The 22438-nt window shown below is 39.1% G+C and overlaps 1 protein-coding gene and 1 long non-coding RNA gene across 4 annotated transcripts; both read right to left on the bottom strand.

Moving 5' to 3' along the window:
* Positions 1-51: 51 nt before the first annotated feature.
* Positions 52-14593, bottom strand: LOC111598405 (voltage-gated potassium channel subunit beta-2). 2 transcript variants are annotated; one of them, XM_023313643.2, is made up of 8 exons: positions 13947-14591; positions 13597-13823; positions 3449-3519; positions 2460-2778; positions 2269-2396; positions 505-845; positions 231-449; positions 52-170 (listed from the first exon to the last, which is right to left on the bottom strand). In XM_023313643.2, the coding sequence occupies exons 1-8, from the start codon at positions 14445-14447 to the stop codon at positions 69-71; spliced, it is 1908 nt and encodes a 635-aa protein (XP_023169411.2). In that variant the 5' UTR covers positions 14448-14591; the 3' UTR covers positions 52-68. The 2 variants fall into 2 exon arrangements, with proteins under 2 accessions (XP_023169411.2, XP_023169412.2); XM_023313644.2 differs by lacking the exons at positions 52-170; positions 231-449 and having other exon boundaries at positions 642-903; positions 13947-14593.
* A 2772-nt stretch (positions 14594-17365) lies between these two features.
* Positions 17366-20846, bottom strand: LOC111598407. 2 transcript variants are annotated; one of them, XR_002751375.2, is made up of 4 exons: positions 20757-20846; positions 20211-20331; positions 18891-18974; positions 17366-17838 (listed from the first exon to the last, which is right to left on the bottom strand). It is a non-coding gene; the product is annotated as an uncharacterized LOC111598407 (long non-coding RNA). The 2 variants fall into 2 exon arrangements; XR_002751376.2 differs by lacking the exon at positions 20757-20846 and adding an exon at positions 20549-20578.
* Between the last annotated feature and the right edge of the window lie 1592 nt (positions 20847-22438).

Below are 22438 nucleotides of genomic sequence, written 5' to 3' on the forward strand. Positions count from 1 at the left end.
TTGGGCGAATCGGCACCGCAGGGTCCGCCGCCGCTCAGGCTAAGCGGGCCCTGCGGGCAGGCTGATTGTCACCGAAGCGCCAGTGTCGATATCATTGGCGGTCGCACCGGCTTGTTCTCCAATATCCGCTCCAATTCCAGCATCACGCTCGACGACAGCCGCGGCAACAGCTGCGCCATCAAAGGCATCATCAGTAAACTGTTTATTTCTAGTGCAGCTAGTTGACTCACCTGCAGCGACTGCAAGCTCTGATGCAGCTGCTCCGCCGAGGTGGCGCCTAGCAGAAGGCACTGAACGGGCTCGTGCTTCAGTGACCAGGCGATCGATAGCTGGGTCGGACTACAGCCCAGCTTCTCGGCCAGCGCGGCCAAGTCCCGCAACCGATCGCAATGTCGCCGCCCCTCCTCGATGCGATCCTTGCCCCAGCTGCCCTGCGGCGACAATGCAGCCTGCAAGACATCTCTTAGTTGGCAGTCACAAGAAAATATGATCCGCACTACTCACATTGCGATTAATCTCATCCTCCGTCCACGAGAAGCTCTTCGTCTTGAACGAGCCCTTGGGCAGGAAGAGCTTATCCCCGTTCTGCGTGTCGCTCAACGCCATGGACAACGGGCCCCAGGCCATCAGACCCACGCCAATTTTGTTATACATCTCGGGCAGATACAGCTCGCACTTCTCGCGACAGAACATATGGTATTCCGATTGCTCGACAATCGGTGTGATGCAGTTAAACTGCCGGCAGTTGGTATAAGCCTCCATGATCTCCACCTGCGACCATCTGGCCGTGCCCCAATACATGGCCCAGCCCTGCTGGATGATATAGCTCATGGCGCGCACCACTTCTGCAAGTAAGGGTCAGCGATACAGATAGGCATAAATGTAGCTTGGCATTGGCAAAAGCTTAAGGTAGGAAAGGCATAAATATAGATATGAGAAAAATCAGTAATAAAGATGAGCAATGATAAATATATAACAATTCTATGCATTTGTAATAGATATAGGTATTAACATTGGTATAAATGGCGTTTGTGCAGGCATAACACAAGTTTAAAAATAGGTATAAAACAACTAGAAACATTGATATAAATGACGTGGGCATAGACATAGAAAAAGTCTAAAAATGTGTATTAAAAATAGATATAAATAGGTATAAGAATTGACTTAAATGATAAAACATTGAAATAAAATGTTGGTACAAAAATAGGTATAAAAATAGGTAAAAAAATAGGTATAAAAATAGGTATAAAAATAGGTATAAAAATGGATATAAAATGTCTATAAAAATAGGAATAAAAATAGGAATAGAAATAGGTGTACAAATAGGTATAAAAATAGGTATAAAATAACGATGAAATAAGTATGCAAATTGAAGTAAATTATAAAAATGGTCATATATGTTGGCATAAATATAAGAAAGTAAGTAGTAATGAGCAGGCATTTTTCATGAAGCTCAGTAATAGACATAGGCATCATATGGGCTAGATATATGTAGATGTATAGACATTTCTAGTGTACATTTAGCAAGAGACTAACAGACATAAATAATGATAGCTGTAATTAAAAAGTACAGATATAAATAATACATATATATACGTTCAGAGATAAAAAGGCATAAATATAAGTAAGTGTAATAAAAGAGGCAAACTATAGTTAGATTAGATAAATATAGTTAGATCTCGGTGTAAAAAGATTGTTGTATAGATTATCAGTGATATATATAGACGTATATATAGTTATATCAATTATAGATTTAGTTAGTTATGCTGTTACTTAAATATAGGCGTTTTATTAGATGTATAATATAAGGTTTAGGTATATAATATGAAAGTTATATAATATAAAGAATAAGAGTATATTTTATATAGATATAATTATAGACATTTCTAAAAATTATTTCCAATAATTATAGTACTCCTTATACACATTGATCACCCATTTCTATTATTTAAATTCTACAGAATTGGCTGTGCCAATTTTTTTTTTAAATCTCTAAAGAGTGGATTTTATGTAATTAATGCTTTCGTAAAAAGCAATTGAGAATCGACTGAGTTCAAAGGAATCGGACATATTTGATATAATCATACTCGAATAGATCAGCATTGCTGATGGGTCTTCAAACTGGCCTCTAAATTAGAGCAGATTTATTTATCAAATCAAATTTGAGTTAGAGATTTCATTAGCTTCAGCTGACATGTGGTTCCATTTATGCGAGTTAGACATAGTTAGATAAAGCTTTTAAGTATTAGGTAAGCTGAGACTACCCACCTTCCATTGGGCACATCGGATCGGCCTTGTGAATGATGACAATATCGATGTAGTTCAGCTGCAGGCGCTGCAAGCTGGCGCGCACGCACTCGATGATGTGTTTGCGCGAGAGGCCTCGCTCCTCGGATCTGTTGTGGGATGTGAGGAGCATATACTTAAGATTGATCGTTGTCTTGGTATTGGGGACTCACTTGGTGCTCCAGTACACTTTGGTTGTGATCACATAGGTGGTGCGCTTCCAACCGGTGCGCTGCAATATCTTTCCGATCTCCGTTTCGGAGTGCGCCTCGGAGATGTCAAAGAGATTGATGCCGCTATCGATGGCCAGCTTCAGTATAGACTCGGCCTGCTCATCGCTGACGCCCGGCGAGAAGACCGGCCAAGTGCCCAGGCCCACATTCGAGATGCGCAGACCGCTCTTGCCCAGATTCTTGTACCGCAAACCTGGCGTCGGCGTCGAGCCATGCCGCAACGGCAGCGCCGGATTTGAGCCGAGGCTTATTGAACGGCCTATGATGGCAATCAGTCGGTCCACAAATCGATCAGTTGGTCGGGGTTCGGGTACGGATTGGGTGCGGTCAGCATGCGGCGGGAAATTATTTCATTGTTAGCGGATCCCATTACAAAAAAAGCCAAAAAACCAACAGAACCAAATACAAAAAACAAAAGACGTGCAACAAACAGCAAATGGAACAACTCAAAATTCAAAAAATCAACACTAAGAAAACCACTTTCAGGGAACAGGAACTTCAAAACTTTCAAAATGCAAAAACATAATTGAAATTACTTTAATATAAAGTCTACATTAATTGTAGAATCGATAGAAAATTCAAAGTCAAACTGTGCAAGCAACTGACTGATATATAATATATAATATATATATATATATCAAGTAGTATGTATCGGATAAAGAAACGATGGTTAGTCCATAAAGCGGGGTTCGTGCCGGTTTCAGAACCAAAACTTGAGTGGAATCGTGTGGCAAACGGTCTCAAGACTCAATACGCGTGCACCACTAGTCGCAAGTTAGGGTGTTGGACGTACGTCTGTGATAATGTATATTTGTGTATGTTTATATATTGTAATTATAGATAAAAATACAACAAGCCAAGCAATCGAAGAGTATTCAACTAAAAGAACAAAAAATTATAAGGTTATATAATAGTGAGAAATTCGATACCGAAATCAAGATGACCGCCCGTACCACTGAACTCCTCCATGCAGTCGAGCGACGCTATCGGAGCCCGGCACCTGCAAAACGCAATTAGATCAAAGTTCAAAATTCGATTATGACATTTTCCGATACAATCGTAAAAGTATTTAACTGATATCGATATATCTAAGCTTATAAATTTAGTAAGTGCTTGCTGCTTATTCGTGCACACCCCTAGTGCTGCTATCGATCAATGATCCATTTGGCAAGGTCGATAGGCACAGCTGTCGTTCGCATTACCTGTAAATGGTCACCGGGTTCGAATCATCGCTCGCATTATCCATGTTGTTGTTGTTGTCGTTGTTGCTTGTCTGCGCGTTCGCGGCGCCCATTACGAAATTCAATGTGCCTGGCAACACCATGCCGGCAGTCACATTCAAAGTACCGCTATTCAAGCTCAGCATTGTTTCGGTCGTTGTTGCTGGCAGCGACGCCGATGCCGTTGCCGACGCCGACGCCGACGCCGACGCCGACGCCGACGCCAATACAGCTGGCTCCGTTGTCGTCGCATAGCTGGCTGTGCCAATAATAGCAGGCGGCTGCAGTACCGTTATGGTAGCACCGTTATTGCTCACATCGCTGCCAGCGACGCCGCCCGCCTCGTGGCCCAGCAGCAGCGGCGTGCTGGCATTGGGCACATCGGCCACGTGTTGTTGTTGCCCATAGTCGTACGCCATTGCGTTTGTATTTGAATTTGTGTTTGCTGCGCTTGCATTTGCGTTCGTATTGTTGCTGTTGCTGCTGGCCGCCTGGCCGCCATCGCCATTCAGACTGCATACCATGGACATCTTGTATTACCTCTGCGCTTCCTTACGTTTGGTTTCACACTAAATGGATTCCATTTCTGTTATTCTTTATAGCTTGCTTCAGCGTCTTCTTCTTCCTCTCCTTTGTTTTGGCTGCAGTTTTCGTTGATTGATTTGTTGTTGTTGTTGTTGTTTGTCTTAATTATTTAATCGATTTGTACACTAATTTGCTTAAATTTGACTAATAATCACAATTTGAATGTTTCACAGCAGCTTTTAGCTGTAGCTGCTACTTTAAGGCAAGTCCAGTCAAATATTTGTTGCTTTGGATTCTACAAAAAGATTGAGCATTCGCTTTAAGCCATAACTCAACGAAACGCACCAACTTTAGCCTAGGCACACACACACACACAAATGCAGTTAAGTTGTTGAAACTTTTGTATTCCGATTCAAACTCAATTTTTTGCACTTTGCTTTAGTTAGCCAATCGAAAAATCTGGCTCACAAAAAGTATTTGAGGAACGTGATTTGCTTCAGGCCATAAATCGAACAGGAGTCCAGGGTATTTGGCTGTCGATTCGCATAGCTGTCAAAAGGCGGCAGCCATTGTTATTGTGTCCTTTCAATGCGAAACAATGGTAAGCTTAAACACAGCCACAACCACATCCAGAACAACAGAGCTCTCACAAAAGGCTGTTGCAGCAATGGGGTCAAAGTTCATGAAACCACCGACTAACATAAAACACACCAAAAAAACAAAACCAAAAACAAAAAAAAATAGAAAACAAAAACGCAAACGGACGTGTCAAGGAAACAACAAACATTTGATTTACTTACACAAATGATACCAGTTGAACGGACAAGGATTCAGCAATTGGCATGCTGTAGAGGCCAGAAGAAGAGGACGATACGCTGTGTAAGTCCTTGTAGGCATCTTGTAATACTCGAAAACAATTTGGCTTACTTCATTGACTGATGCAGTTTCATGAATACGTACATACAGCCAGTTCTAGTTCAGTTGGTAGGACAAAAGTTCTCTTTAGTGAACCAGTTCAATTGCATTTGGTAGCTCATGCAAGCAACATATATATAAGAAATTCTCAATTCTAATTCAATTCAATGAACAAGCTCAATTGAACAGTTCACAATTGTTCATTTGGCTAGTTCATGCACAAAACACGCTACTTAAATTGTTAGTTCTAGTTCAGTTTGATGATCAAAGCTCGATTTGATGAACAAACTCAATTGTATAGTTCACAATGGTGCATTTTATCGACTAGTTCATTTATTCAAAAGTGCACAGTTGGTAGTTCATTTGAATCAGTCGTTCAATTGAACTTATTCTGAAACATATTATGCATAGATCAACATATTTGGCAATAACTTGTGAACGTTTGATCAATGATGATTCGCTTGAACTGGGCTACAGAACAGTTGGAAACGTGACCCGCAAGCAAACATTGGCTCGGGACACAGGGTCGCGGCAAGGGCCAGCTCACGTGGCTGGTCACGCAACACACGGAACGAGGAACCCCAAATGCAAATTAAGCAAAAAAAAAAAAAACACACAAAAAAAAAATAGAAGAAAAAACTACAAACATTATGACCCAGGCGCAGCATTGACTTTGCCTGAAGCCCAATGCCTAATTTTTATTAGCGCCGACCCGACGACCCACCAGACCGCCAGCTTGTGGCCTGACCTTCGCTGCGGGAAAGGGTACGTGATTTGGTTGGCCACAAATCTGAGCGGCACATAACTCAAATCATTCGCATTTATTGATTTTATAACCGCAGCTGCAGGAAGTGCATTAGGCAGCTCAACAGCGTGTTTCGATCGCTGATAAATTTTTAATTGCTCCACTAAGCAATTAAATATAAATATAAGTATATTTAATCTTAGTTGCATATATATAATGAAACTATGCTTAAATATTGCAATTTAGATGGAACTATGGCGCCTGAAGTTAAGGCGAACAAAACGTTTTACCTTAGCTTGATAAATTAATAGATACAAATAAATATAGATAAAATTATATAAAAAAATTAATAGAGTTATATATAAAAATAAAAAATAAAGATATATTAAAAAATATATTAAAGTCTTGAATAATATATTACTTATATAGTAAAGTGTTAAAATATTTTAAAATATAAAAAACTATATATACAAATATTTAAAAATATATAAAAGTATTTAAACATATATCAAATTATAAAACATAAAAATATATAAAAATATATATAAAATTAGATTAAAATATTTAAAACTGAAAATATATAAAAATAATCAAAAATATATAAAAGTAAGGTATAAGGTATAACAACTAATAATATAATAGTTGTTAAAAGTAAACTAAAGTAGCCTGAATAAATGTTATCCATGAAGCAAATGTTGCCCAATTTGGATGGCTTCAAGCCGCTGCCTACTTGAGCTTATAGAACATATATCTAACTATCTATAAAAAGAGTTAAGAGTTCAAACCTTAAGCAAAGCTAAATTGAAAACGATTGAAAGAAAAGAAAACTTTTCGAAAGGTCAATTAAATTTTGAAAAATTTATGCCTGCACTGAGTAGAGCAATGTTGAGAGAAAACAATTCAAGTTCATGTTGTGCAGTGTAATGTGTACAAAGTTTTGAACACGTATTTAAATATTCAGTAAACGGGCAGAGCTGAGGCGTGGTGCATTGTTGTATTGGCCAAGCCGAAGGCCGAAGCGTTCACAATTATTTAAATGACTTTGATGTCAAAGGCGATGCGAAAGCGAAAAACAATATTGAAATATGCCAACTTTACTCAATTGATTTAATCAAGTAAATTAGTTTTTAGTTTGCTTCGGATTTCGTATCATCAATAAACAAAGTGCGCAATCAATAAGCAATTATATGAACTATTCATAATCCATGGCCTGGCCCAAGTTGCCTTCACCTGAAGTTCGCTCTAATGAAGCTAATGTCCGGCGCAGTCAAGCCCAATCAGTAGCGTAATTATACGCCTTGCTATCCGATAAGATAATAATAAGTGCTTGGCACTTTGGTCAGCGCAAGCCGAGTGTGAGACTCCGAGCTTATCTTATCTCAGCTGTCGATTTAGTTGTATTGTATAATGTGGCATTAGAGACAATTATTTTTAGATTAGCTGCCGTGGCGCCCATATGTATGCTATAGTAAATTGCCAATGGTGAGATTTTCTGACAGACATACGACTGTGTGTGTGCGTGTGTGTGTGTTAAAAAAAGGCCAGTCCATTTATTGATTTTGTTAAGCGCTTAAATTGCTTCATTGGGGATTATCCGATTCGGCTGTGAGCAGCCACACACACACAGCTAAGCAAGTGTGTGTGTGTGTGTGTGTGTGTGTGTGTATAGCTATGCTTAGCCTTGCTTTGACACATTTGGCTTATGAATCGCGAGTCTGGGGCCGACTCCCGCTGGCTGGCTGCCTGCGACAACTGCAACCGCAAAACCCACCATTACATAAAGGCTCGGCCCTTGATCTTAATATAAATGCTCAGCTGCACAGATTTTTCGGCCTAACAGCAGCAGCAGCAGCAACAACAAGGCAAAGGAAATGAGAGAAAAAATAAATGCAATTTTATGTTTATGCACTTCGTTGCAGCTGCCACGGACACGGACACGGACACGGACACGGACATGAGACGCAGGACACGGGACAGCGTGGCACCGGCTGAGAAACCGCAATGCCTCCCTCTCAGCGAGTCCTTGACTTGTGATGCTGAAAATAGTTCACACACACACACACAGACACTCATTGTTTATGGATACACTATACGTGTTTGTATTGCGACACTTTTGAAGCCGCGTTATATTTGAGCTCGTTTCTTTTTGCATTTGTGTGAGCTTAACACGTGCAGCGTTGTAAAGCGCTTGACGGCTGCAAATGAAATTTAAGCCCCAGCTGCATCAGCTGGCTATAAATATATAATACATTGTTAAAATGTATGGCATAGGCTGAGCTCTAGCTACGCACTCGCCCAGCTGTAATTAGGTTCAAGGCGTCAGTCGCAGATGTGGCTTGCTTTAGGGTCCTTTAGGCCCAGGCGTTTGGTTAACTTAGGCGCAGCACGTAGCTGACGTGTATAAATAATAAAATAAATACCCAAATACGAATGCTTGTACATGCATATGCATGTGTGTGTGAAAATGAATGGAACCGCATTCTGCGGTCGATATGCCGCATTCGAGGTGTCCTTTGTGACTGCAAATTGCCCTGTCGTATGCATAAAACTACTTTTTGTTTGTTAAAATATGAAATTGAAACAAACGACTCTTAAGCTGTCTATATGGCAGCTATATATTATATTTATAGATATATATTTGGATTGCTTGAGTGCAAAGGCAATCGATACAAAATTCAACTATTACTGCTGTTGATCGCAGCACGCATATTCCGTGTGGCATGCAACATTGTAAACATTGAAACGCTTGTCATGTTTCTCCGACTAACAGATCAAATGACACGCGCATCAGCAACACGACAGCGACACAGCAAAGAGGCAAACACAATGTCAATGCTGCACGGGTGGCAGGTAATAGTCAAACAAGCATCAGGCAGTAATCACAGTTTGATTGGCAAGCGCTGGCCCTGAGCACGGACAAATACAATAGCAATGAAAACACTTTCGAATATGACTTTTTGATGATTTTTGTTTGGCTTAGACTTAGCTTAGATAGTATTGAATTCGGTGTGGAACCTTGCTTGAAGTACGGCCTCAAATGGTGTCCCAGTAGCTGCTGTGCTCGTGGCTGGCACTAACTGAATGCTGTGGCATGTAATAAGCGTGTTGCGACAACATGCCACATGCGGCACAGGCGCAATGGCGCACGCATATGTCGGCCACATGAGCAGTTGGAAGAGAAGTTCTTCCAAATGAAATAATGCCCAGAGATCAGTAGCATACGTAATATGCATACAAAGATGTGTGTGTGTGGGTGTGTGTTTATGTATATGTATTTTGTTTACAAACTGTTTCATAATTGGCTTGAACACACGCAAAACAAACACAAAGTTTAGGCACTCAGAAAAAAATATTTAAAAAAAAGTCGAAATGTACTCGAGGTTGCATACAACAGCTGCTTTAAGCACATTGACGGCCGGCACGTGTCACAAGGTATTCGAGGTATCTGAGAGCTCGTAACTCCTTAAAGATGCTCGCAACATCCAAAAAGGAGGCCAGAGCCAAAGCCAGCGGCTGCGGCAGCGACAGCGGCAGCGGCAGCTGGATGGCAGCCAAAAGTAAATTGCAACAATGTTACGTAGACAAACACAAACAAGTCTCGATGGGCAGATAACTAAATATCAGTTGACATGTAATCGGTATACATATATATTTATATATATATGTATATAGATGTACATGTCTTTGTTTATATACATACACTTGTGCGTGTAAGTAAACAGTATTCGCCGAGTGTGGCTTCTAATGGGCAATTCACAGTTATTTGCCATTCGTGCGTGCGTGCGTGCGTGCGTGTATTCGGTTACATACTCATAAGCATGTGCGTTTCTTTGGCTGGCATTTATGTTATATTTATACCGTTGTATATGTATGTCGTTAAGCACTATATTTTATAAATGTTGCATGCATACATACATACATATATGTTTCTATTTTATGCTATATTCACTATGTCTAAGCTACAAATGTTCAATATTTGAAAATAAATATTTTATTGTTGTCGTTCGCTTTTTCAATTCTTTTAATTGTTTATTTTGTTTTTGTTTTTTTTTTTTTGCTGTGTATTTTTGTTGTTGTTTTTTATTTGTTTTTATGCCGCTTTAGCCGCGCGCCGTGGCCATTCGTTGCGTCTGACACGCGGAACACGTAACACCGCAATGAAGTCGACAGGCGAAAGACAAAATATTTTGGCCCGCTAGCCGAAAACAGCAAAGCGAAAATGGCGAATACGCTGGCAGTGACAGAGGCAGCAAGCATAAAGCAAAAGGCAGAAAGCAGACTTTGCCGACCGACCAACCAACCGACCGTTCGACCGACCGACCGACCGACCAAGCGACCGACCTGGCACAACGGTCACAACACAGCCGAGCACGACTAGCAGCGGGGCAGCGAGGCGCTGCAGGGGCATCTGTGCGAATAAATATAAGAAAACAACAGCGGGCGAAATGAGAAGACGATGGCATCTCGGGCAACGGTAAAGGCGACGGCGGCGACGGCAGCGACATCGGCATTGGCATCGAAACGACGACAACGCTAAATGCACGTGTTATTTGTAACAGCAGCAAAAAAAAAAAGAAAAAAAGTGGAATGAAAGAAATGAAAAATACAATAAAACACAGAGACTTTCGTCGAGAGTGTGTGTGAGAGGGAGAGCATGCGAGAGAGCGCAAGCCAGCAAGCGGGCGAGCTAGTGTGAGAGAGAGAGAGAGAGGACGCGCAAAAGAGCAGACTAATAGCACGCGCAATTGCAATTGAGAGTATTACAAACAGAAGCCAACAGAAGCCAACAGCAGTAGCAGCAGCAGCAGGAGCAATTTGGCTCTCTGTTTTTGTGGTGAATTTGAGCGGCACACACGTGTTCCACTTTTCGAGCGCACCAGGCAACAATAAGCCGCAGTGCAGCCCATCAAGGCCCACAAGAGGCCCGACTCACACCCACTTCCACAGCCCCCACCAGCAGCAGCAGCAGCAGCACCTCGCAATCATGGTGCGGCTCTTGTTACTACATTCTGTCCAAAATGTGCCTTGTGCTAGGCAAATGGTAATGGACACTTACATTGCTGTACACGCACACACACACACATACAAGTGTGTGTATATATATAAGTGGAGGCGCACATGCCATGTGCATTTGTATGCTTTGCCCATACGCAATTTGTGTCGAGTCGCAAGTGGCCACAGTTTTTTGTTTTACTTTCGTTTTGTTCTTGGTTTTTTTTTTTTGTTTGGCTTATGCCCAGCGTAAGCTTAGTTTACAGTTTGTTTTTCTATATATTTCTGGTCTCTTGTTGCCTGGTGTAGCTTGTAACCACACGAAAGTCCACCCTGACATAGATACCATATAAATATCGCATTTAGAGCGCAGAGTGCTTAACTAAACCGCACAAAACTCTGCACAATCAGCATGTGGGAAATGCCAAATTCATTTCATTTTTAATTAATTAAATTAATCAAGTGGACAATTGTTACAAATTGCAGAAGCGACCGCAATTAATTACCGGACTAGGCCATATAAATCTCTCAGCCACATGTCTTATACGTGATATTTAAGTATCGCACGACTGCCACATGGCGTATGAGTAATATAATATAATATTAAATAATATGTCGTGTGAGTAATGCACATAGGCACACACCCCAGCTGAAGCTCAAGCATAATCAAATTAGGAATAATATATTTTGTCAGCTAACTTAGAGAGAGTGAAGAAAATGTCGATATTAGACGTATTCCATGGGCAACATCTAATATATGAAGTACTTTTATCACTTAGCTTGACTAATTAGACTGTTTTTTAGTCAATTTACTCAATCACTTTTGCAACATTTATATTGGGACATTAGTGTTAAGCAGTTGTGTTCCACATGTCGTATGAGTGATATTTTACAAATAATTTAAGACAATCATGGACAAAATTTAGTGTTAAATTGTAATAATATATCTTTAGATAAGTTATGAAATGAAACAATGTCGTTCAACATTTTTTCACAATATTACTTATACGACAGGTGGAACATACTAAACTTAGCTCATCTGGCCTATTCAGCTTATCTAACACAAACATGTCGTATGAGTGACATAATAAAATGTAGTGTAAAATCATAATTATGCATCTATACGTAAGTTACGTGTTGAATCGCAGTCTTACTGCAATTTCCCACAATATTACTTATACGACATGTGGAACAAACAGAGCTTAGCTCATCTTGCCTATTCGATTTATGTGTTCTTTAGCGGTCGTATGAGTGATGTAACAAAATGAAGTGCCAAATTATAATTATACAATGCTATGTTAGCTATATACCTAGTTGCTTGTAACCACATATCGTATGCGTAATATTTGCCACGAAATTACGTATACGACTGACGATACAAATGGACTTTAGCTTATCTTACATAGTGAAAAAACTCACTTTTGTAACCTTTTTGCAGTCATTTAATCTAAATTATTCTCATAATAATTAAGCACTTAAAACTCTCACGTTTTGCCGCGTCAAGTGTTTGCGCGACAACTGAAATTGTTGCCAGCGTCCCCTCAGCAAACGCGTCGAGCAGCGCGTTTAATTCGCACATCAATAACGCAAAAGCAATAAACTTTTTAGTTATGGGAATTAGATTAATAATTCAGCGTTAATTCGCGTTGACTCGCAACAATGGCAATGCGATTCTAGGTTAAAGGCAGTATAAAAACAAAATGTAAACTTATCCAAACTAAACACGCTGATCGACTAGCAAATACCCTGTTTTTATTTATAGTATATGTATATAAAGACTCGTTAATAAATGAGTTACACTTTATAAAAAAAGAAAGGTCAGCTCGAGTGACATTTTTACTTTATAATATTGAAAATGTTTTTTTCTAATATTCATATATATATATATATATATATATATATATATATAACGCTATATTCCACTTTTATTTGAATTCCAGCACTTGGCCATATATCGAACGTACGTTTAGGGTGCATGTCTCGGCTAGTTGGTCGTTTCTGTTGCACACTCATTTTGAGTGTTGTAAATGGCTTGGCATCGCACGCGAAAGCTGAACGCTAAAAAGCTTTTGCACGGCAAATGAATACGCGCACGCTGAAAAGCTCCCTCAGCGGCAGAAAGCGTTTGCATGTCTAACACACTGAGAGCCTCAAGAGAAAGCACTTGAAAGCTGATGCTCACTTATAGCCGCTATGAAAATCTTAAGCTACAATGGTTAAGCTACAGAAAATTAGAGTATCAGATTTTATTGAAGGTGCTTTTAGAATAAAGCGTTTCTTAAAAGCACATTTAAGCTGCTAGCGAAAGCTTTCAACTTTCCATCTTTTCAGAGCCATCTTCAAGAGCGCATAATATCTGCTTCTACCTAACTTTCTCGCTCGAAAACTACAAAATCTAATATAAATATCAAGTTACTGAAATATTAATACCAGATGAATAAGGAGCATAGCTCTTTACGCAATATCTGAGATTGAGTATATTTTGTGAATGATTAAAGAAGAATTTGATGCGGGAATTTTCATAAAATTTCAATGCAAAATAATTATAGAGCAGAGTAAACGTTGTCGATCAAAAAATCGATTCAATTCAGAGTATTCGCGAATGATCTGATGCATCAATTTGATATGTAAATATATCTATATATATATAGGAAGAGATTTGATTGATTGTGATACTCACATGATGCGATGGTAGGCATCCGATTGCGTTTGGGCACATGTCACGGATTGCTCGGACTCCGTAGAATCATCGCGCAGCGTGGCAACGCCGAGCGGTAGGATGGGTATTATAGCAGCTGTTGCAGCTGCCGCTGTTGCCGGCGGTCCCGCCAATGCCGCCGTGTATGCTATCGGCGGCGTACCGGTATAGGTTTGCGTTTGTGGAGATGGTGTCGTGCTAACGGCCTCCTATGAAAACGTGGCCAGAGCCAAAATGACAAGAAAAAAACACACAGAGTTTAGCGAATATATTGCCTATATGTGGGCGCATGGAACATGGCAGTGCACAAAAGTATGAGAATACACAAAAACCTTGAATTCGGCGGATTCCTGTACTGAGAAGCGTTTGCGTTCGTATTGAATTTCCCGCTCAATCGAGCGACTGCGAAAAGCGGGTGGCAGCGAGCGATCCGGCGGTGTTTGCAACTTGGGCGTATCCGGCGTATGAACGCGTCCGCTGGCGCTCACCTGTGTGGCAGCTCCCTGTTGCAGCTGCAGTTGCTGCCGCTGATGTTGCTGCTGCTGTTGCTGTTGTTGCTGTTGTTGCTGCTGCTGCTGCTGCTGCTGTTGTTGTTGCTGCTGTGAATGCGACGAAGTTGTAGGTGGACTTTTCTCGCTTTGCTGTTGTTGCTGCTGTTGTTGTTGCTGCTGTTGCTGCTGCTGCTGCTGCTGATGCTGGTGTAGCTGCTGCTGCTGCTGCCGCTGCTGGTTCTGCTCCTCGCGCTTTTGCTGGCGCCGTATCTCAAAGTCCAGCAAACGCGCCTCTCGTTGCTCCTTGTCGCGCTGTTTACATGCAATTGTTGCAAAGTGCATTTTAACTATAAGTTACTCAGCTCTGCGGCCATTTTATTTGTTTGCCTAATTACGAGCGATACTTGTGCAGTTACTCGGCATTGCCTTAAGTTGACGCGAGATGCATTTAAAAAAAAAACTGTTTTGTTTGCGTTTTTTAATTGGTTTTGCTTTGCTTTGAATTTGTTGCGTTTGCTTTAGCTTTTGCTTTTGCTTTTGCGTTTGCGTTTGCTTTTGTTACTGTTTTTTTGTTTCTGTTTCTGTCTTCTTCAGTTTGCTTGCACACACGCACGGGCACACTCACACTCACAAGCACACACGCACAGCGAGAGAGTAATTTGGACAGAGAGAGAGAGACAGAGAGAGAGAGAGAGAGACTCGCACACTGACACACTCACCTTGTAATTGATGGCGTCCTGCTCTTCCTTTTTGGCCTCACGCTCGTTGCGCTGACGATCGCGTTGCTTTTCCTCGTCGGTTTGCGCTGTTTTGCTGTCTGCGCCGTTGTCAAATTCGCATAAAAGAGAAACAGAAACAAAGGCCGATTGATAACTAATTATGTACAGCTATTTCAATTGCCATCGATTGACTTGGTGGCATCTTCTTCAACCTCATCTTCAGCCTCCTCTGCCATGCGCACGAAATCCTTCTCCGAAATAAAAACCAATCATGAGCAACTCACGAGCATACAAAACAAAATAAATAACTATATATATCTATATGAGTAACCTATATCTATATATATATATATATATGTACATATGCAACTATTTACAGAAACATTTAAGGGCTTAGTGGGATCGGCATGCCATCAAACTAAAGGAATTCACAAAACTCAAACTATTCAAACAAACAAACAAAGAAAGAAACAAACAAACAAACATACACAAGCAGAAAGCGAGAAGTTAAACAAAAATGAACTAGTTCTATTTAGCTACATTCACTTCCCTGTCGCATTCCGACGTGCACAATGCATTTACGAGTTCTACTTAAATAGTTAAGAGATCATCTAGCTATAGAGCGAGCGAGAGAGAGAGAGAGCTACGAATAAGCGAAACTATAAGTTTATAGACTGGTATGCAGTTGTTGTTGTACTTATGTATGTATGTACACTTCCTAGGTGAATGATTGTATAGATTGATATAAATACTGACGAGATTTCGGTATATATGCTGAACTATATTTGTTTAGCCAAAAAGTATGCTACGATTTTTTAATTTTTCTGATTTTACGCCAATCTAATCTAGATAACTACGGTTTATAGAGCTCTTCGTACTTGATTCTTGATACATCAGTATATGTATGTATGTATATATATATAAAGAAAAACAGCTACAAGTCGAGGTCACATAGGGAAAAGCTGAGCTTTCGAATTTTGATGTGAACTATTCTATATAGATGTGAAGTTGACTATGAATCAAACTACAATTTTTTTATATTTATATTTATATATTTTTATATATTATATATATTATATATATTTCGCTTTCAATGGAGCCTAGCGCTTTATGCTCTACAAGCTATTCAAACGTATATATATATATCGATTCATTTGAGCTAGTTCTTTTTCATTTGTAACCATAAAAAAAGATCGATAGTATTATCATTAATATTATTATTATTATTATTGCATTTTCTTTGGTTTTCCTCAGCTAATTATAGGTAACCTACAGTGTTTTCCCTCCGACACCTGTCTAATTGAATAAGTTCGTAAGTTTCGCTTTTAGCTCGTGTCATTGGGGAAAAGGAAGCGCAACCTTCAATTTGTGTTAATGCATTTACACATACATAGATGCATAAGTATTGCACACAGACATACATACCAGATTGTTGTTTTTGTTTGTGTTAGTTGTGCTGCTTCTTCTTCCTCTGCCTCTTGTTGTTTGCTTTGCTTTGAGCACAATAATTGTATTAAATGTGATTACATACATATGTATGTATGTATAGATATGTGTGTGTATAAATGTGTAGCTGTATGTGTGGGTGTGTGTGTGTGTGACATAACCTCTGGCAATGGGAATCACTTGAAGCGAGAATTATGAACAGAGACGCGACGCATTCTACTTATGGACTTACGGGCGTGTGAGCCTGACTGTGTGTGCGTGTGCGTGTGTGTGTGTATGTGTGTGTGAGTGTGTGCATAAGTATACAACAATAGCAAACCAAACGAAAATGAAAACTAAGAACTAAACTTTTCTTTGCAAACGAATTGTTGCACAGCAAAACAATCCAATTTAATTAAAAAATAATATTAATAATAATAATAATAATAATAATAATGATAATGATTATAATAATAATAATAATGAACGCATAATGGCAACAGACTAAACACAAATTATGCGTTAATTTTCAAATTCATTTAGAGGCAACACTACGAGACCAGAGAGACAGACAGAGACAGAGTGAGAGAGAGATAGAGAGAGAGAGAGAGAGAGACAGAGCGAACTAGCGAGCGAGCGAGCGAATAAGACAGCGAGCAAGAGCGAACGATTGAGTGAAATAGGCATACTCCTTACCTCTAGATGTGTTTGTTGTTGTTCATTGTTGTTGTTGTTGTTGTTGATGATGATGTTGTTGATGTTGATGTTGTTGATGTTTTTGTAGTTGTTGCTGTTGTTGTTACTGTTATTGTTATTGTAGTAATTGTTGTAGTAGTTGTTGTTGTCGTAGGTGGTTACAGTGGGTGTGTCGATTGTATGAGATTCGAGCATTAAAAATTTGCAACCTGACGAGTGCGTGTGTTGCGTGTGCAAAGCAGCGGAAAGTTCTTTTTTGTTGTTGTTCTTGTTGTTTTGATTATTTTTTTTTTTGTTTTTATTTTATTAAATTTTTTATTTGCTTGTTTAGCTTGTTGTTGCTTTTAAATTGAATTGGTTTTTGTTTTTGCATTTGGCTTGCGTTATTTCAATTTTGATATTAATTTATTTTCGTTTTTTTTTTCTTTTGTTTTTTTTATGTCATTTTGAACAGCGGCGGCGGCGGCGTTTAACGGCGAATTTTAGCAGCGTGAGCATGTATGTGTGGCGCATACCATGAGGAAAGAGAGAGAGAGATAGAGAGAGAGACAGAGAGAGAGAGAGGAGAGGAGGAGGGGCAGTTAACCGTTACAACCGGGCACAACGAATTATCGAACAAATGGCAGCAGCTGCATACACAGTGGCAGTGTCCGTGTGTGTATGTGTGTGTGTGTGTGTTGCAGTTGTTGTTTGTTTAGCGCTTGGTTTTGTTTTCTTTTGAGTCGAGGAAACACTGAATATACAAATACTCTTGCAGCTATGCTAACATGTTGAGCTGTAGTTAATGTTATGTATTCTGTGTGTGTGTGTGTGAATGTGTGTGTTGGTGTGTGAGTGTGTGTATGTGTGTGGCAAGTATTACATATACGATCTTGCTAGAATTTGTAGCTGAGCTGTGACAGTTACGTGGTCGTGGTGGTGGGCGGTGGGCGTGTCAAGGTGGTTTAACGACACAATATCAAAGAAAAGAAAAGAAACAACAAAATTGTGAATGATTAATAATTTTAGTTGAAACATTTTGCTTTGCTTTGCTCATTTCTTAGTTTAATTTCATTTATTTATTTTTTTTTTTGCAAAAACTATATTTTTAAGTATTTTTGAAGCAAAAACAATCTTAAAATTTGAAATACACTCGGTTGCAGCAGCAGCAGCAGCAAGAGCAGCCACAGATAAAACACATAAATCAACAAAAGAAACAATAGAATTGCCCTCATTCTTTATACGATATATTGACTAATCCTAACTAGGAGAACCCTAATATCTATAGGTTTCTATGCAATATGAATGTTGAGCTAAATTTCTAACTGTTTCTAGCCTTTTTCTTCTCGGTCTAGATCAACTAAGAGCTAAAATATATTTTAGAAAGTTTGTTATATTTTTGATTGGGTTTTTTGTTATCGAAATGAACTTAAAACGTAAAAAGAGAAAACTGAAATTTGTGACAGAGTTTTTTTGTGTTGTACTATATAATATACTTATGTACATATATATAGCATTTCGGTACATGGTACTTAGCACTCGTACTACACGATAACAGACTCATGTTTAATAAACCTACCAAGAGTTTCGATAGGCACACAATCAATATTTTAGTTATACATATACATATATAATTGATACTGATAGTTTAGCATAGTATATAGTATTTTTATTTTTATATATTTATTTATTTTTTTGTTTTTTTTTTTTTTGTTTTATCTATGAGTATACGATTCAGGTTCACTTAGTTACATACGTACGTATACAAACGCAAGAATATATTTAATCGAACTGTAAAACAGAGCAAGAGACTGGGTACATTTAGAGACTTGCCGTTATAAAGGAAGAACAACCAAAGATCCAATTGAAAAAAACGAGTATAAAAACCAAAAACCAAAAAAGTTTTATGAAAAGACGTACAAGAAATCAAAAATGCTGCAACACCTATATCGTACATGCAACTCACTTGAGGAGCCGCCGCCAGCGCCAGGTGGCGGATAGGAAAACCAAAATTGATGTGCCAGTTTGAAATGGCCCAATGGTGGGCTTGCTGCAAGAAAAACAAACAATATACAAATATATATATAGAAAGAGAGAGGGAGAGGGGGAGAGAGGGTGGGGGAGGAAGGGAGAGAGAGAGCGAACTTTGCTATATAATCAAAAAATATACAAAGAACTGCGAAAGCTATTATAGACTGTGTGCCTAAGACCTATTAAAAACGTTTGCCTTGTCGAAGCAACAACAGCTTTAAGCATCTTAAGAAAAGCGTTTTTCTTCTCTTTGTATATGCTACTATAAAACTGTAGTTAAGTTTCTCGAGAGTTTCAAATAAATGTATTTTTATTATATTTTACTTTACTTTATAATAATATACAACAAATTTTATAAGCTGCCAGAAATTTATATCTTTCCATGACCTATAGAAGCACTGAGAGTTGAGGCATTGAAATATTGACAGTAGAGTTTTATTTATTAGATTTTTTACCTAAAACTTGATTTTATAAAGAATCTGTGAAGTCCTTACCAACTCTGCTCTTAGTATAAACAGTTCTAGAATCAAAACTAAGAACCTGAAGAAGTTTGTGTCAATCAAGAATGTTTCAAAAATATTTTAAAAATATATTTATATATATTTATATATATATATATATATATATATATATATATATATATATATATATATATATATATATATATATATATATATATATATAGATATATATATATATATTATATATTTTTATATTATTTTCCATCGAATAATTATTTTCTTTGTTTTTAATAAGCCAAATTTGGCAAAAATATTAAGAAAATAAATATTAAGCTATAAAATTATCAAAAGAAAGTTCTAAAAAGTTTTAAACTCATAGAATAAAAGCCTGGCTAAGTTGGCACTCAAGCAGTTGACCTGATTTTATGCATTCATAGTATATTTTTAATGGAAAATAAAAAAGTATGCAAAAAAACTTCTTTCTAACTTTACTGGCATTCAAATTCTTTATAAATATGAAATATTCTAAAACAATAAACAAAAAGAGAGAGAGAGTAAAGAGAGAGAGGGGGAGTAGAGAGAGCGAGAGAGATGTATTTAGGCCATGCCTACGCTATTAACACCCTAGCATTGAGCTTAGCAGCTATGTAGGTCAGGATATGACCCAATTGCTATCGAGCATGACGGAAATGCTGATCATGGCATAATTGGCTAACCACGTGGCACGTGGCACGTTGCACGTTGTGCCGGCTACCCTGTAAATAGCTGTGCGTCGTGGCACGCTGCATACTCACCAAATAGGTAGAAACGCGTACTTTTTCTTCGGCTTTACAGGGTAAACAAACAGTTGGATTTGGGCTTAATATATTTCGACTGCGTTTTGAGCTACATTTAATAAATCGACTGGCCTATGACCTTTTTATATTGAATGTGGCATAAACATATATGTGTGTGGGTGTATGAGTGTGTGTGGGTTTGCATATATATATATGAACACATATAAATATATGTATATTCATGTATATATATTCATGGCCAGAAATGAACTTTCGAGTTTAGGCTCAGTGCTTAATGGCACACACCCACCCACGCACTCGCACACACACACACACATACACATAGGCGCACGCACAACAAACAACAATAATAAGGCAACGATTCACGAAGGAATCCTTGAGCAAGAAAATTGCTTGGATTAAGCTTCTGGCGATTAACCGGTTGAAATGTCGAACTAAATTGCACTTGTTAAATATGTTGAAACGTTTCGTTTAATTGATAGCTGGGACAGAGCCAGGCACATCTGCAACACTTTTCAAGTGTAATTTAATATGGGAACCTACTATGTGGAATCGACACAGTGCTGCGCTGCCGTTTATCGCGAGTCGTGGAGGGTTCTGCAAGTACGAACAAGTATCAAAACGCCAGCAGCATCAAATGTTTGTCGTCGGCCTTCGCAATGCAAAGCGCTGTCGCTGTCGACGCTGCCGCTGCTGTCGACGTCGTAGGCAACGCCATTTGTGTTCGCTGTCGGCGGCCGTCGGCATTCGGCAGTCGGCAGTCGGCATTCGGGTGGCATTCGGCTCGCCGTTGTGCGCATTCGTATTTTCAGTTACATTGCAGTTGCAGTGAATGTCTCAAGTAGCCCGACCCAGTGTGCCAGTCTTAGCGCTCTCTCACACTCTCTCTCGTGTTTCTTTCACTCTCCTAAGCAGACGCTGTCCCTCTCTCTCTTATAATTTCTTTCGCTCTCCTCTGCCGCTGTGCTTCGTTATTAACGTCGCTTTTCTTTTAATTGGCATTAACGATTTCAAGCCAAAGGCAAGGTGCATAAGGCGAAAACGCTTGCACCACACTGGGGCAAGCAGCCAATACATACATATGGATGCAGCAGGCACATGACAAGCGCAAATAAACAATATAATTATTGTTAATATGCTCAACTATTTAGTTGTTGTGCTTACGTGCCTAACTAGCATTGCTGGCAAACAGCCAGACACAGCATATTGCTGACATCATCAACATACGCCCCACGAAATTGCCGCAAAATGCCAGCAATTGTAGGCTGACCGAAGAAGCCTTGAACTAAAAAAAACATGCAACGAAATGCATAATGCATTGATCAAGCATAAAACAGACAATGATCAGATAGAGACAGAGAGAAAGGGCGATTTAAAATCCCTGATAAGGCTGACTAACTAACTGGGCTAATCGATCAAATGTGTTAACTAGCCTTTATATAAGTTCTTGCTACTCACATACAGTTAATTGTGTGCCAATTTACAGGTAATTGGATAGTAAATTCTGCCTCTTGCCTAGTTGCTGTTGCTGCTGTTGTTGCTGTTGCTGTTGCTGTTGCTGTTGCTAGCCTCAACTGCTTTCAGCCGGAACTAATGACACAATAATTCAGCATATATTTACAATATAGTATGCAATCAGCTTACGTAGTTAGTTCAATTATTCATTCATCCTATACATAGTTGCTAATTTTCTTAAGGTAATCAACTGTGGAGGTCGCATGTTAATATCGTGTGCGATATATAATTAGAAAGCTAATGCACAGCGACACACACACGTACACACACACGAACATATATATATGTAAGCTATATATATATATTATATGTGAACAATTCGTGACACAGTCCATTTATTATAGCATCGGCATGGACAATTGGCATAGAAGAACTATGTACACTTGGCTTTATGGAGAACATAAACAAAAAGGACACTCGACAAAATTTGATATAGATATAGATATTTGTATATATATGGTCTATATAGGCACTTGAAATGTGGTTTCTTATGCGTATCATAAGGCATTACCATTGGCCAAAGACGCGTAGCCAAAACCGGAACAAGCTAAACCAGGGCACGTTTTTGATGCGTGAAGTGAGACTTGTCGGGGACTTGCAATGTGTGTGACTGTGGCTGCTGGACTTGATTGTGCGACTGTTGTGGGCACATCGCCTCGTTGCTGCTGCTGCCCGGACTATGCACATTGTCTCATAATGGATGCCTGATT

Source organism: Drosophila hydei, unplaced genomic scaffold, assembly GCF_003285905.1.
Source record: "Drosophila hydei strain 15085-1641.00,03,60 unplaced genomic scaffold, DhydRS2 tig00000211-arrow-pilon, whole genome shotgun sequence".
Taxonomy (NCBI): Eukaryota; Metazoa; Arthropoda; class Insecta; order Diptera; family Drosophilidae; genus Drosophila; species Drosophila hydei.